This window comes from Phalacrocorax aristotelis, chromosome 1 (genome assembly GCF_949628215.1).
Source record: "Phalacrocorax aristotelis chromosome 1, bGulAri2.1, whole genome shotgun sequence".
Taxonomy (NCBI): Eukaryota; Metazoa; Chordata; class Aves; order Suliformes; family Phalacrocoracidae; genus Phalacrocorax; species Phalacrocorax aristotelis.
In genome coordinates this window covers 131,726,608-131,739,516 of record NC_134276.1, presented here as the reverse complement: position 1 = coordinate 131,739,516, position 12,909 = coordinate 131,726,608, and the positions used below count along the sequence as shown (strand labels likewise).

General features: G+C 43.8%; 1 protein-coding gene across 4 annotated transcripts in view; it reads left to right on the top strand.

The window, feature by feature from the left end:
* The window catches only part of WARS2 (tryptophanyl tRNA synthetase 2, mitochondrial), a 52,139-nt gene that overhangs the window by 35,622 nt on the left and 3,608 nt on the right, over positions 1–12,909 (top strand). For all 4 annotated transcript variants that reach the window (XM_075107781.1, XM_075107762.1, XM_075107792.1 and 1 more), the window contains 2 exons: positions 9,218–9,298; positions 10,987–11,072. In XM_075107781.1, the coding sequence (XP_074963882.1) occupies positions 9,218–9,298; positions 10,987–11,072 (167 nt within the window). The remainder of the gene's footprint in view (positions 1–9,217; positions 9,299–10,986; positions 11,073–12,909) is intronic.

Sequence of the window (12,909 nt, the reverse complement as noted above, 5' to 3'; positions counted from 1 at the left end):
TTGGTGGGTCTGTGGGAGTGTGATATAGTCAATTTGCCAGGCCTCCCCATATTTATATTTCAGCCATTGTCCCCCATACCACAGAGGCTTTACCCGCTTTGCTTGCTTGATTGCAGCGCATGTGTCACATTCGTGGATAACCTGTGCAATAATATCCATGGTCAAGTCCACCCCTCGATCACAAGCCCACCTGTATGTTGCATCTCTCCCTTGATGGCCTGAGGTGTCATGGGCCCACCGAGCTAGAAATAGTTCACCCTTATGCTGCCAGTCCAGATCCACCTCAGCCACTTCAATCTTGGCAGCCTGATCTACCTGCTGGTTGTTTCGATGTTCTTCAGTGGCCCGACTCTTGGGGACGTGAGCATCCACATGCCGTACCTTTACAACCAGTTTCTCTAACCGGGCAGCAATATCTTGCCACAACGTGGCAGCTCAGATGGGTTTGCCTCTGCGCTTGGCTTCCATTTTTGGAAGCAAATTTTGCATTTTGCAGCAATTTGCTTCCATTGCTGCAGCCAGCCCCACAAGGCATTTGCCACCATCCAGGAGTCAGTATAGAGACAGAGCACTGGCCACTTTTCCCGTTCAGCGATGTCTAAGGCCAGCTGGATGGCCTTTACCTCTGCAAACTGGCTCGATTCACCTTCTCCTTCAGCAGTTTCTGCTACTTGTCGTGTAGGACTCCATACAGCAGCCTTCCATCTCCGGTGCTTTCCCACAAGGTGACAGGACCCATCAGTGAACAGGGCATATTGCTTCTCATCTTCTGGCAGTTCGTTATACAGTGGGGCTTCTTCAGCACGTGTCACCTCCTCCTCTGGTGATAATCCAAAATCTTTGCCTTCTGGCCAGTCCATAATCACTTCCAAGATTCCTGGGCGACTGGGGTTTCCTACTCGAGCCCGCTGGGTGATCAGTGCAACCCATTTACTCCACGTAGCATCAGTTGCATGGTGTGTAGCGGGGATGTTTCCTTTGAACATCCAGCCCAGCACTGGCAGTCGGGGTGCCAGAAGCAACTGTGCTTCAGTACCAACCACTTCTGAAGCAGCTCAGACCCCTTCATATGCTGCCAATATCTCTTTTTCAGTTGGAGTATAGCAGGCTTCGGACCCTCTGTATCCCTGACTCCAAAACCCTAGGGGTTGACCCCGGGTCTCCCCATGTGCTTTCTGCCAGAGGCTCCAGGTAGGGCCATTCTCCCTGGCTGCAGTGTAGAGCACATTTTTTACATCTTGTCCTGCCCGGACTGGCCCAAGAGCTACTGCATGAACTATTTCTTGTTTAATCTGTTCAAAGGCTTGTCGTTGCTCAGGGCCCCATTTGAAATCATTCTTTTTCCGGGTCACTTGATAGAGAGGGCTTACGATCAGACTGTAATTTGGAATATGCATTCTCCAAAAACCCACAACGCCCAGGAAAGCTTGTGTTTCCTTTTTGCTAGTTGGTGGAGACATTGCTGCTATTTTGTTCATCACATCCATTGGAATCTGACGACGACCATCTTGCCATTTGATTCCTAAGAACTGGATTTCTCGTGCAGGTCCCTTCACCTTACTTTGTTTTATGGCAAAACCAGCTTTCAGAAGGATTTGGACTATTTTCTCTCCTTTCTCAAAAACTTCTTCCGCTGTGTTGCCCCACACAATGATGTCATCAATGTATTGAAGGTGTTCTGGAGCTTCTCCCTGTTCCAGTACAGTCTGAATCAGTCCATGGCAAATGGTAGGACTGTGTTTCCACCCCAGGGCAGTCGATTCCAGGTGTACTGGACGCCCCTCCATGTGAAAGCAAATTGTGGCCTGCACTCTGCTGCCAGAGGGATTGAGAAGAATGCATTAGCAATATCAATTGTGGCATACCACTTGGCCGCCTTGGACTCCAGTTCGTATTGAAGTTCTAGCATGTCTGGCACAGCAGCACTCAATGGTGGAGTGACTTCATTCAGGCCACGATAGTCTACTGTTAGTCTCCACTCTCCATTAGACTTCCGGACTGGCCATATGGGACTGTTAAAGGGTGAGTGGTTCTTACTGATGACTCCTTGGCTCCTCAGTTGGTGAATGAGTTTATGGATGGGGATCAGAGAGTCTCTGTTGGTGCGATATTGCTGCCGGTGCACTGTTGTGGTGGCGATTGGCACCTGTTGTTCTTCGACCTTCAGCAACCCCACCACAGAAGGGTCCTTTGAGAGACCGAGCAAGGTAGACAGCTGTTCAGTTTCCTCCGTCTCCAAGGCAGCTACACCAAAAGCCCACTTGTAACCTTTTCGGTCCTTGAAATACCCTCTCCTGAGTTAGTCTATGCCAAGGATGCACGGAGCCTCTGGGCCAGTCACAATGGGGTGCTTCTGCCACTCATTGCCAGTTAGGCTCACTTCGGCCTCCAATACAGTTAGCTCTTGGGATCCCCCTGTCACTCCAGCAATGCTGATGGGTTCTGCCCCTATATAGTTTGATGGCATTAAGGTGCACTGTGCGCTGGTGTCCACTAAAGCTTTATACTCCTGTGGGTCGGACGTGCCAGGCCATCGGATCCACACAGTCCAGTAAGCCCGGTTATCCCTTTCCTCCACCCGGCTGGAGGCAGGGCCCCTCTAGTCCTGATCATGGCAGTCACAACTCACTTCCTGTAAATGTGAATCAGGAGTCCCTCTATTACACTTAGAAATAAAATCTGCGCTTCTACTCCTCTGTCTGGGGACTTGCTCGCTGGAAACTGGAGCAGCAGCTTTCCTGGAAGAGCCTCCCTGAGTGACTGTTCTTCCTTGCAGTTCACGTACTCGTGCCTGTAGGGTCGAAGTAGGCTTGCCATCCCACCTCATCATGTCCTCTCCGTGGTCACGCAGGTAGAACCATAGGGTGGCCCGTGGTGTGTATCCCCTTCTTTGAGCCAAAGGACGCTTATTCCTAACAGCTGAGACACTGCTCTGTCGAGGTGGGGAGTAGGACAGATCTTCTTTGAGTTGCTGGACCTTTTGGGATAGTTTCTCCACAGCAGAGACAAGCGAGGAAGAGATATTTGTGTCGTAATCCCGGAGTCTATCTATCACCTCTGCCACCGTTGGTGTCTCATCATCTTTCCAGGACATCACTGCCAATGAGTTTGCATGCGAAGATGGTGCGCTCCGTACAAACTTCCGCCACATGGGTCGTGTGCACTCGGCTTCATCTGGATCTTTGGATGACCGTTGATCGTCCAGGTCACCATAAATCACTCAAACACAGCTAATTCCCTTAGATACTGGATGCCTTTCTCCATAGCTGTCCATTTTCCTGGGCGATATGTAACATCTTCTTTAAAGGGATACCTTTCCTTCACTCCAGACAGGAGTCGCCTCCAGAGGCTGAGGGCTTGTGTTTTTTTTCCAATTTCTTTGTCAACGCCCCCTTCCCCAGAAAGGGATCCCAGTTGTTTGGCTTCTTTTCCCTCTAGTTCCAGGTTACTGGCCCCATTATCCCAGCATCGGAGCAGCCAGGGGGCAATATGCTCACCTGAACGACGGCTATAATCTATTCGCATATCTCGCAACTCGCTTAAGGACAGGGATCGGGTGGTCTCTATTTCATTTATTACTTCTCCCTCCTCTCCCCGCGATGGCCCTGGTTCTTCATCATCCCGTTCTAAACGAGTTGATGTCCGCTTCCAATATTTCGTCTTGTGTATGGGGGCAACTGATACTGGTACGGGTTTATTTTCTGAGCTAGCTCCGGTACTTGTTGTGGGGGTTTGAGTGGCTGCAGCGCCTGTTGTCAGGGCTGGATTGTCTACAGTGCCAGTCACTTTGCATTTCAATCCAGAGACATTCTCTTCCCCCTGGGGGCACTGAATACTGTTGAGCAGGGCTCGGTATGCATGGGCCAGACCCCAGCATGCTGCAGTTATCTGTGTCTCTCTGGAGTTCCCAGCGTAACAACATACTTTCTCCAAATATTCTACTAGTTTTTTAGGATTCTGCACTTGTTCGGGGGTGAAACTCCGAAACACTGGGGGTGCCCACTGCCCAAGGTATTTGCCCATGCTATCCCACATGCCCTGCCACTCGTAACTATCAAGCCTCGGGGCAGATTTCTGGGTGATATTCTTAAGTTGCTTAGTCAAAACCAAAACAACATGCCCAAAAACTTAACAATAAGTGCACCTTAACCACCCAAGGATGTTCAAGATACAAAAACGTTGTTGTAACAAAGGCACAGACATCATAGAACAAAGTTGCAAAGGTACTATTCTGTATTTCCTCCATATAAAATCTCTCAGAGGAGGAGGTATAATTGCTAATTGCCTCAACAAGGTGGTATCCGAAGTACAGTAACGGTTTCAGCAAAAACCCCAAATACCAGATAAAGCTGAAAACGAGTGTTTGTATAACAAATCTTGTAGGCAAAACGTTACTAATCACAGCAGAACACAGCAGACTCAACAAACCAACACCGATTTTTAACACCAACTGCAAAAAGGACAACATGGTGCTGTGACCAGCAGCTGTTGTTATCTCCAACCCTTGAGCCCCATGTTGGGCGCCAAAAAGACTGTCGTGGTTTAGCGGCAGCTCAGCCCCACACAGTCGCTCACTCACTCCCCCACCGGTAGATGGGGGAGAGAATCAGAAGGGTAACGCTCGTGGGTTGGGATAAGAACAGTTTAATAATTAAAATTAAAAGAAACAACAGTAGAAATGCAATGTAAAGGAGAACAACGAGAGGCGCAAAGCCCTGGGGGAGGGGGGAAGGGAGGGGAGAGGGGGAACGAACCACCGAAACAAACTGCATGCGCTGCAGCTGCTCGCCGCCCGCCGACCCGACGCCACACCGCCTCCGCGCTGCCACTGCCCCCCCTCAATATACTGCTCATGGTGTCACATGGTACGGAATGAACCTGCCATTGGCCAGTCGGGGTCAGCCGCCCCCACCATGGCCCTGCCCCTCCCAGCCCCACCCTGCCACGTGGCAGAGCCGGGAAGCTGGAAAGATAGCCAACCCCCACAGTGAGGAGAATTAACCCCTTCTCAGCCAAAACCAGTACAGGCCAGCAGGACCAGGGAGGTGATAGTGCCCCTGTAATTGGCACTGGTGAGGCCGCACCTCGAGTACTGTGTTCAGTTTTGGGCCCCTCACTACAAAAAGGACATCGAGGTGCTGGAGCGTGTCCAGAGAAGGGCAACATAGTTGGTGAAGGGTCTAGAGCACAAGTCTTATGAGGAGCGGCTGAGGGAATTGGGGTTGTTTAGCCTGGAGAAGAGGAGGCTGAGGGGAGACCTTATCGCTCTCTACAACTACCTGAAAGGAGGTTGTAGCGAGGCAGGGGTCAGACTCTTCTCCCTAGTAACAAGTGATAGGACTAGAGGAAATGGCCTCAAGCTGCGCCAGGGGAAGTTTAAGTTGGATATTAGGAAAAACGTCTTTACTGAAAGGGTTGTCAAGCATTGGAACATGCCCAGGGAGGTGGTGGAGTCTCCATCCCTGGAGGTATTTAAAAGAAGGGTAGATGTGGTGCTTGAGGATATGGTTTAGTGGTGGGCTTGGCAGTGATAGGTTAGCGGTTGGACTCGATGATCTTAAGGGTCTTTTCCAACCTTAACGATTCTATGATTCTGTGATTCTATGAATTTTCAAAAAAGCCAGCAATATGTCATCATTTCCATATCACCAAGAAGGGTATGGAGAACAAGGAAGAGGTGGTGTTTTTGTCACAAAACTTTAGTGTGCCCATATTTTGAATGCTGGGTAAAGCTCTAGTGTCTGCATCTCAAGAGGAAGTATTGAATTAAAGATTATACAAAGAAGAGGAATTAATGCTACAGTGGAGAGAGTAGCTACCTTAAAAGGAAAAATTTAGGAGTCTGGGGTGCTTCAGCTCGAAGAGGAGAAGGCTGAGGCGTAGATGAAATCAAAGTTGACAAAACTGAATCTGGAATTGTTCCCCAAATTGCACAATACAAGAAACAGGTAGCATTCAAAACTAGTCAACAAAGAGTTTAGTGCATAAATGAAAGTAATTCTTCACACATCAGGTATGAACCTCTGGAGCTTGTTGCTGCGTGTGGTCATGAAGCGGGCAGTATCAGCAGGTTCAGAAAGGGATTAGACACATTCATGGGGAAGATGGATACTAACAGGACTGGGCCATGGATAATACCTTCTGATATTCCCTATTACAACAATTATGGATGCTGGAGAATTATAAGGGGAAGGTACTGTAGGAAGCAATAGGCTCACGTGCTTGCCCTAAATTCCATTTCTTGTTGCTACTTCTAGAAACAGAGTGCTAGGCTACAGCTACCTCTGTTGTGATCCAGTACAGTATTATTTCTTACATTCTTACATTTTGGTTGTTTAATGAAGATGTTTGCTCAGAATTTTAAATGGACTTGGGGCAAGAGGCTGACTGAGTTTGCCTGAGAGAGTGGCTTCTCCTAATCGTGATTCATTGGTATTGCTCTGTGCCAGAAAGGAAGAGTAGACTGGGCTTTTATTTTACTGGTGTCATATACATCTTCACTTCTTCCAGTTTCTTTGTATCCAAAGTTACCCAATCAAAGTGATGGAGTACTGTAGCTTAATAAGTAACCACATTTGAGCTGATGCACGGTAACAGACCAAATGCATCAATTACCTGCCCCTCTTGCCAAGTAAAACACAGTAGCTTAAACCATGATTTAGTCTGACAAATGATTTGTGGTTTAAGCCTAGTATGTCCTGATTCACAGACAAACATACAGTCAGTTATTACAGTTTGGGTGATGAATGTTAACTCATTAGGCTCCTCTACTGAAATTTTTTCCAACTGAAATCTCTCCCCTTCTGTGAACTTTTTTATATTTTCTCCCCCTTTTATCAGGCTTTTTCTTCACAGTATTCAGCACTCTAGCCTTACTTAGGAAAGGACTGTGTGTGTTTGAGGATTAGAAGTGACTTAAACTTGCTAGGACCCAGAACTGCAGATTCAACTCAACAAATGCTGTTTAGATCACTTTGTGTTTTGGTAACTGATGTAATGTCAAAGCCGCTAATGCAATGAAACACACGTGCAGTCTTGGCTGTGGAAGCAATGTCTGACAGAGCTGGATCAATGACTGCATAGCTTTTAAAGGGAGACCTTGTCAACACAAGTGCAACAGAGCACCATCTCCTCTCTATCCGTGACTAGAAGAAAGGAATGAGAAACCACTTTGAACCAGATGGTGATTCCTTCTAAATGAAGCAGGGATCTTGAGTGTAGTATTTTCTGTAAAGTTCAGTTTACTCTTTGTATCTTGCAGAAGGTGCATTTGGTACATCTTGCTGCGTTTTGTCTTGTGTACAGAAGATTGCAGGTCAAATAAGCATGAGGAAATTAAAAGGAAAAAAAACTGTGGGAAAGGCAGAAAGATGGGAAAGAGAATCAACCTGCAGTATTTCATATCTGTAACTGCTGAGCTGTTGTCCTGAGGTCAGATACCTCTATACAATATTGACAGTCAAAATAGTCTAATGTCTATTAGCTAGGGAATGGCTACATTTAAAATGTGACAACAAAGGAATTGCCATTAACAATGCTAGTAATTCTTACTTGTTAACAAACATTTTTTACTGCCTTACATCTGGGTTGTTGTATCATATTGCAAGCACAAAGCTTTGAACATTTTTGAGATGGTTAGCACACTCTGAAGCTTCCCAACCTGCAAATATTGCAAAGAGTGAATCAAACATGTAAGCAAAGGAGCAGAACATAGATCACCTTTTTCTTTTGATTAGAATTGTATATATAGCTAATTAGCAACAGACAAAATGACAGGAAAGAAATTAAAGAACAGCATATGCATCAGCAATGCTTGCCTCTTCTACTAATCCTAAAATGAATATTTGAAATGCAAAAGCTGAAGAGTGTATATAAAGAAGCTAAACATGGATTCATCCAACAGAGGTTGTTGCACAGCACATTTCATGTCTCTGCCTGTAGAAAGTCTTCCTCTTAGGAGGAGGGGGCCAATCGCTCTGTCTGATGTCTTTCTGAAACTATTAAAATTTCACTATCAACGCACTCTCTCCAGAATGTTAAATGAAGAGTTTGTTTTATGACCTTAAATGGGATCTTCTTTCCTCTCTCATCTTTTTAAACCACCCTTGTAGTGAAGGGCACATGGAGGCCTGATCCTTCTCTTTCACCTGCGGATCACTATTAGTTTTGATAGGATTGCATAACTGAGGGACAAATTAAGTCACAATTCAAGCTGTACTGTAGTTTGACTTCTACTGTTATCCCTGTTTTGCAGACAGGCCAGGGTCATTAAGGCCTGTTGGTGCATCCAAAGCCCTGACAAGCCTCACCTGGACCTTCCACCCATGCACCTTCTGCCCAGTGGCCCAGGAGCTCTACTTAAGCTCAGGCCCAGGCCCCTAGTCTTCACCTGAGCTATGTCACAGTGTACTTGTGCTCAATCCTGTCCTTGCTGCCCTGATTTTCTCACTGGTCTTCCTGGATTGTCTTCAGATGTGACTGATTACCTTGCTATGTCTGGTGATCACCAGACTGTCACTGTCACCACCCCTGCCCTGATGAAATACTGCAGAACATTGTCCTGGTCAGGGAGGTAACTGTTCCTGCCTGGTCTTGCTGTACTTGTTCTGTGGCTATTAGCTCAGACTTCTATGAAGGACCTGCAGTTATTACACTGCTGGATGTGCTACAGTGTGATGTAGCTCAGGCAAGGACTATGAGCAGTCTGGCCTGACCTGAAATGGGCCTCCTGGGGCCATGGGCAGAGAGTAGGGATGGAGGATTCAGGTGAGGCTGGTGAGGACAATTAAGGGAAATTAGTGCATTCAGGGCCCTGATGCAGAAGAAATGAAGCTTGGGAAACTTAGCGGCACTGAAATGGGAAAGGCAAAGAGGTTTTGTAACTATTAATGTATTATGTGGGGAAGCTGTGGCACAATGGACAGCAGTTCGTTAGTTTATGTGTGCATTGAACTCTGTTATTGCTAAAGCATTTTCTTTCTTGTTTATAATATGAGTGGATAGGATCAAGAGCCTTGTTATGCTGCTTGAGTTTAGTGCATTCAATCCACGCAGTGTCCAAAACTTTCCATTAGCTTGTCACTTGACCTTATTGAAAAATTATCAGACAAAAATAAATAGTTTTCTGATCTGCGATACTATTTATCTGAACTGATATTGAGGAAAATATGCTTATAAATGCAGAAGATTAAAATAGATTCTGCCTTTGTACTTCCAGGTTCCTGAGCATGCAGAACTTGCCTGGATTCTTGGGTGCTTGACTAACGTGCCACGTCTGCTACGCTTGCCCCAGTGGAAGGTATAGACATTTTCATAAATCGAAAGGAAATGTATGGGAATTCAGTAGAACTGCTGTGCTTGAAATACTTGTTATCTGTGAACTACCAACTGTACCTTGGCTGTCCTTGCTTTAGGCTTAAGTAATTCGCTAGTCCTATGGTGGAAGGAGGAAAACGTCTCTTTCCAGGTCTGTTGTTTTCAGTGAATGTTTTTCTGCTGGAAGTTACAGGATAGTATTTTTGCCAGAAACTTGTAAAAACCGTACTAAATAGGAGGGCTATTTAGTGTTGTTAAACTGATTTTGCTAGAATGCTTGGAGTTATTTCAATGCTTATTTAATAATGCAAAACAACTACAAGATATTGCAGTGGAAACCTTGAGCCTTGCTGATTAAGGAGCTCCATAAAAAGCTTTTATTTTTCCACTGTGAAGAGTGGCTGTTCTGTAGATTTTATGGAAGAGGAGTGTAGACACTGTAAGTATTAAAAATGTGCTGAGTGATAAAGCTAATGCAGGGTAAATGCCTGCTTTTACAGGTTTCAAGCGTTCATTTTCTTAATCTTGGTACTGCATCAACATTTCTGCATCAGCTGAATTCTTGCATTTAATTTCCTTGTATTGTATTATGGCGTTTAGTAAGCAGAAAAACCAAAAAGCAGGAGAGAGAAGTATCAAAAAAAGGAAAAAAAAATAAATCTTAAGAGCAGTTTGGCTTGTAGAGTTCAGAGCAGTCTTAAATACCTCCAGATGTTTTCTTTTTTCCTGTTTTTCTTCTTAATTAAATAAAAACAGTAAAACTTAAATACAGCAACCAGTGTTAATGCATGGTATAGATTAAAGCCAACCTTTTCAAACCTGAGGTTCTAAAGTTAAGCTCTTAAATCCAACTTTGACTGGATTGACTTTCCAGATCTGCAGATAGGTGTTACAGGTGCTAGGCTTTGCAAATTAGGTCCCCTGAACCCTAGGCACTTAAGAGATGTAGACAGAAGACAGGATTTGTATGAGAGGGTGAGAAAAACTTAGACAACTGAAAAGTCTTAATAATATAATCACGATCGCAAGGATTTTGTTACTTAACTGTTGTTAAAAGCAAAAAATAGATATGCCGTCACTAGAACAGAACAAGTATCTGTAGCCTGACTATCTTGGTTTAAATGATCCTTATCACAGAGCAGTAAAGGACTTTAGGGCAGTGGTTGGATTGTTGGGAGCAGCATGAACTAATAGAGAACCCTGGATTCTGCCTCTGTAGTTCTCAGTTCTCCTCACAGCAGTCACTGACTCTCCAGGTGACTGTGTATGATCACTATGTCTTGACCTCTTTTCTGTGAATTATAAAGTGTTTCCAAAATTTACTGCTGAAAATTCTATTTAAAAAGTAGGGGTTATCAATAATAAGTGTAATAACCCAGCTTGATTGTTTTGTATTTGTAACCATTTTCATTAGTAAGATCACAAACAGAAAGAAAACACAAGCCTGTTTTCTCCTTCCTACAATATCAGAATAATATAGGGAAATTCATAAATATACGACATAAAATGGGATGTGTGAATTCACAAGGAGTGGATTTTACATGGCACACTTTCCTCTAGAGTTACACAATAAGTTACTCAAATTGGTTGGAATTCTAATTAATTACAATCGCAGACTTTGATACTGTTACCCAAAAAGGTGATTTCTCTCTGTTTTTCTTTTGCAAACAGATGAAGCGTGCCTGCCAGAATAATGAAGGAACTGTTGGTTTGTTGACTTATCCTGTGCTTCAGGCAGCAGATATTTTGCTGTACAAGTAAGAGGCAGAATGTGAGCCTATGGGCAATGTCTGTTCAGCTGCATTAGAATGGATGTTCATCAGGTCAACATGCTAACTTATTAAGTGGGGGAGCTGGGTGTGGTTAGATCAGAAGATTGGAAATGGATGACAGCTTTTTTACCTCTCAAGTGGCTGGTTGAAATCTAGCCTCGTTTGAAAGCAACAGGCAGGGCTGTAAATAGAAAAAGCTGATCACTTCAGAACAGTTCTTAGGGAATCTTAACACATATAATGTTTAATTTTATGTATTACATGGTCACACACATAGATATACATATATTTTAAGTAGTTATGCTTTATTTCATGCAGTGTACTGTAGAGATACTTAAGCTGGCTGTATATACTGTACCCATATTAGTGTGGGATTCTGTGTAGGCCTGTTGATACTGATGAAAAAGTGAGTAATTTACTGCACCTTGTGGTACCTGGGCTAGTTCCATTTCCTCTGTGGTCTACGATGTGCTGCAGTGGAAATACACTCTAATGAGGGACTAGAGACTCTGCATGCCAAAGTTAGTAGCCTAGCTGATAGAACTTGTAGTGCATTGCCATGACTGGTTGTATTTCAAAATACGTTTTAAACTGTCTCAATAAGTATCAGAGATAACACACTATGTATTGATTATTTTTATGTTCTGAGAGCATGTGCTTTGTGGAATTGTTCTGAAGTGAAGCTGTGAATGTTTATTGGGACAGAGAAGTAATACAGAACTATGAGGGCAGGGACTTAGGAGGATAGAGTAACCAAGACTGGCAAGTTGTTAACACAGAAAAATCTATCTAGAGAAATTTAATCCTAAGTGATCAGTAGCAAGGGAAAACAGTAATGTTAGAAGATATTAGATGATATTTCTAATTCTCTTGAATTTTAACTAAAAATAATGGGAAGCAAAAGTCAGAATGAATTTGAACATTAAAATAATCTTCTAAGCAGTGAGTCCCGTTTGATTGTCAAGCAGTGTTTAAGGCTGAAAATTAGACAACTTTATCAGAAATCACCTTGGTTTGGTTGAGCTCAACCATGTATGTCTTTTCCATTTATAATAAGATCATGTGATTAATCATTCCTTAGTGAGCCTTGGAAGTGGTTTGTTGTCTACAATGTGTATTAACTGCAGGCTGTCCAGACAGAGCACAAAACAAGGAAGTGAAAGGGAAACAATATCTCTTTGAAGAAATTTGACATTGTATCTTTTAATAAGAAATGTTTTAATGTAAAAACATAATATTGGGAACAAGAAGCAGGGAGAAATGGGATCACAGAAAGGAAACGGCAGTCGTGAAGAAGAATTAAGAGCTGGAGGAGGGAGAGAAACAGTACTAATTCAGATAAACGAAGGATCAAAGAGACAGGAAAATGGACAGAAGGTAAATATATGACAGAAAGGAATAAAAATAGCACCAGGACAGAAATATAAAGAAACCAGCAAGGAAAAAGGCAAAGAATCATGCAGAAGCATTTATAAAGACAATATGTTTTCTGTTTAGTGGCAAGCTTTGTGAATATGGAACCATTTTGGCATATGGAAACATTTCTTTTGACCGGCTTTTAAAGTATATTGATTATGGTAACTGATTTTCTTTCTGTTAGTTCTAGGCCACTGTGGTATCCTATTGGCTACTGTAACTGTTTTTAGGTTGCCTTGCTAACTGGTGGGGAATAAAGGTGGACAGATTGATTCCTGGATGTCAGCCCAGTAATTCAGAATCGGAAGGAAGGAGTACCGTGTTGAACTGAAATTTTCTGGGAACTTAAAAGATGCATAGTGAACTTTCTTATGCTGGAACATATCCAGGATTCAGAGCTGAATAC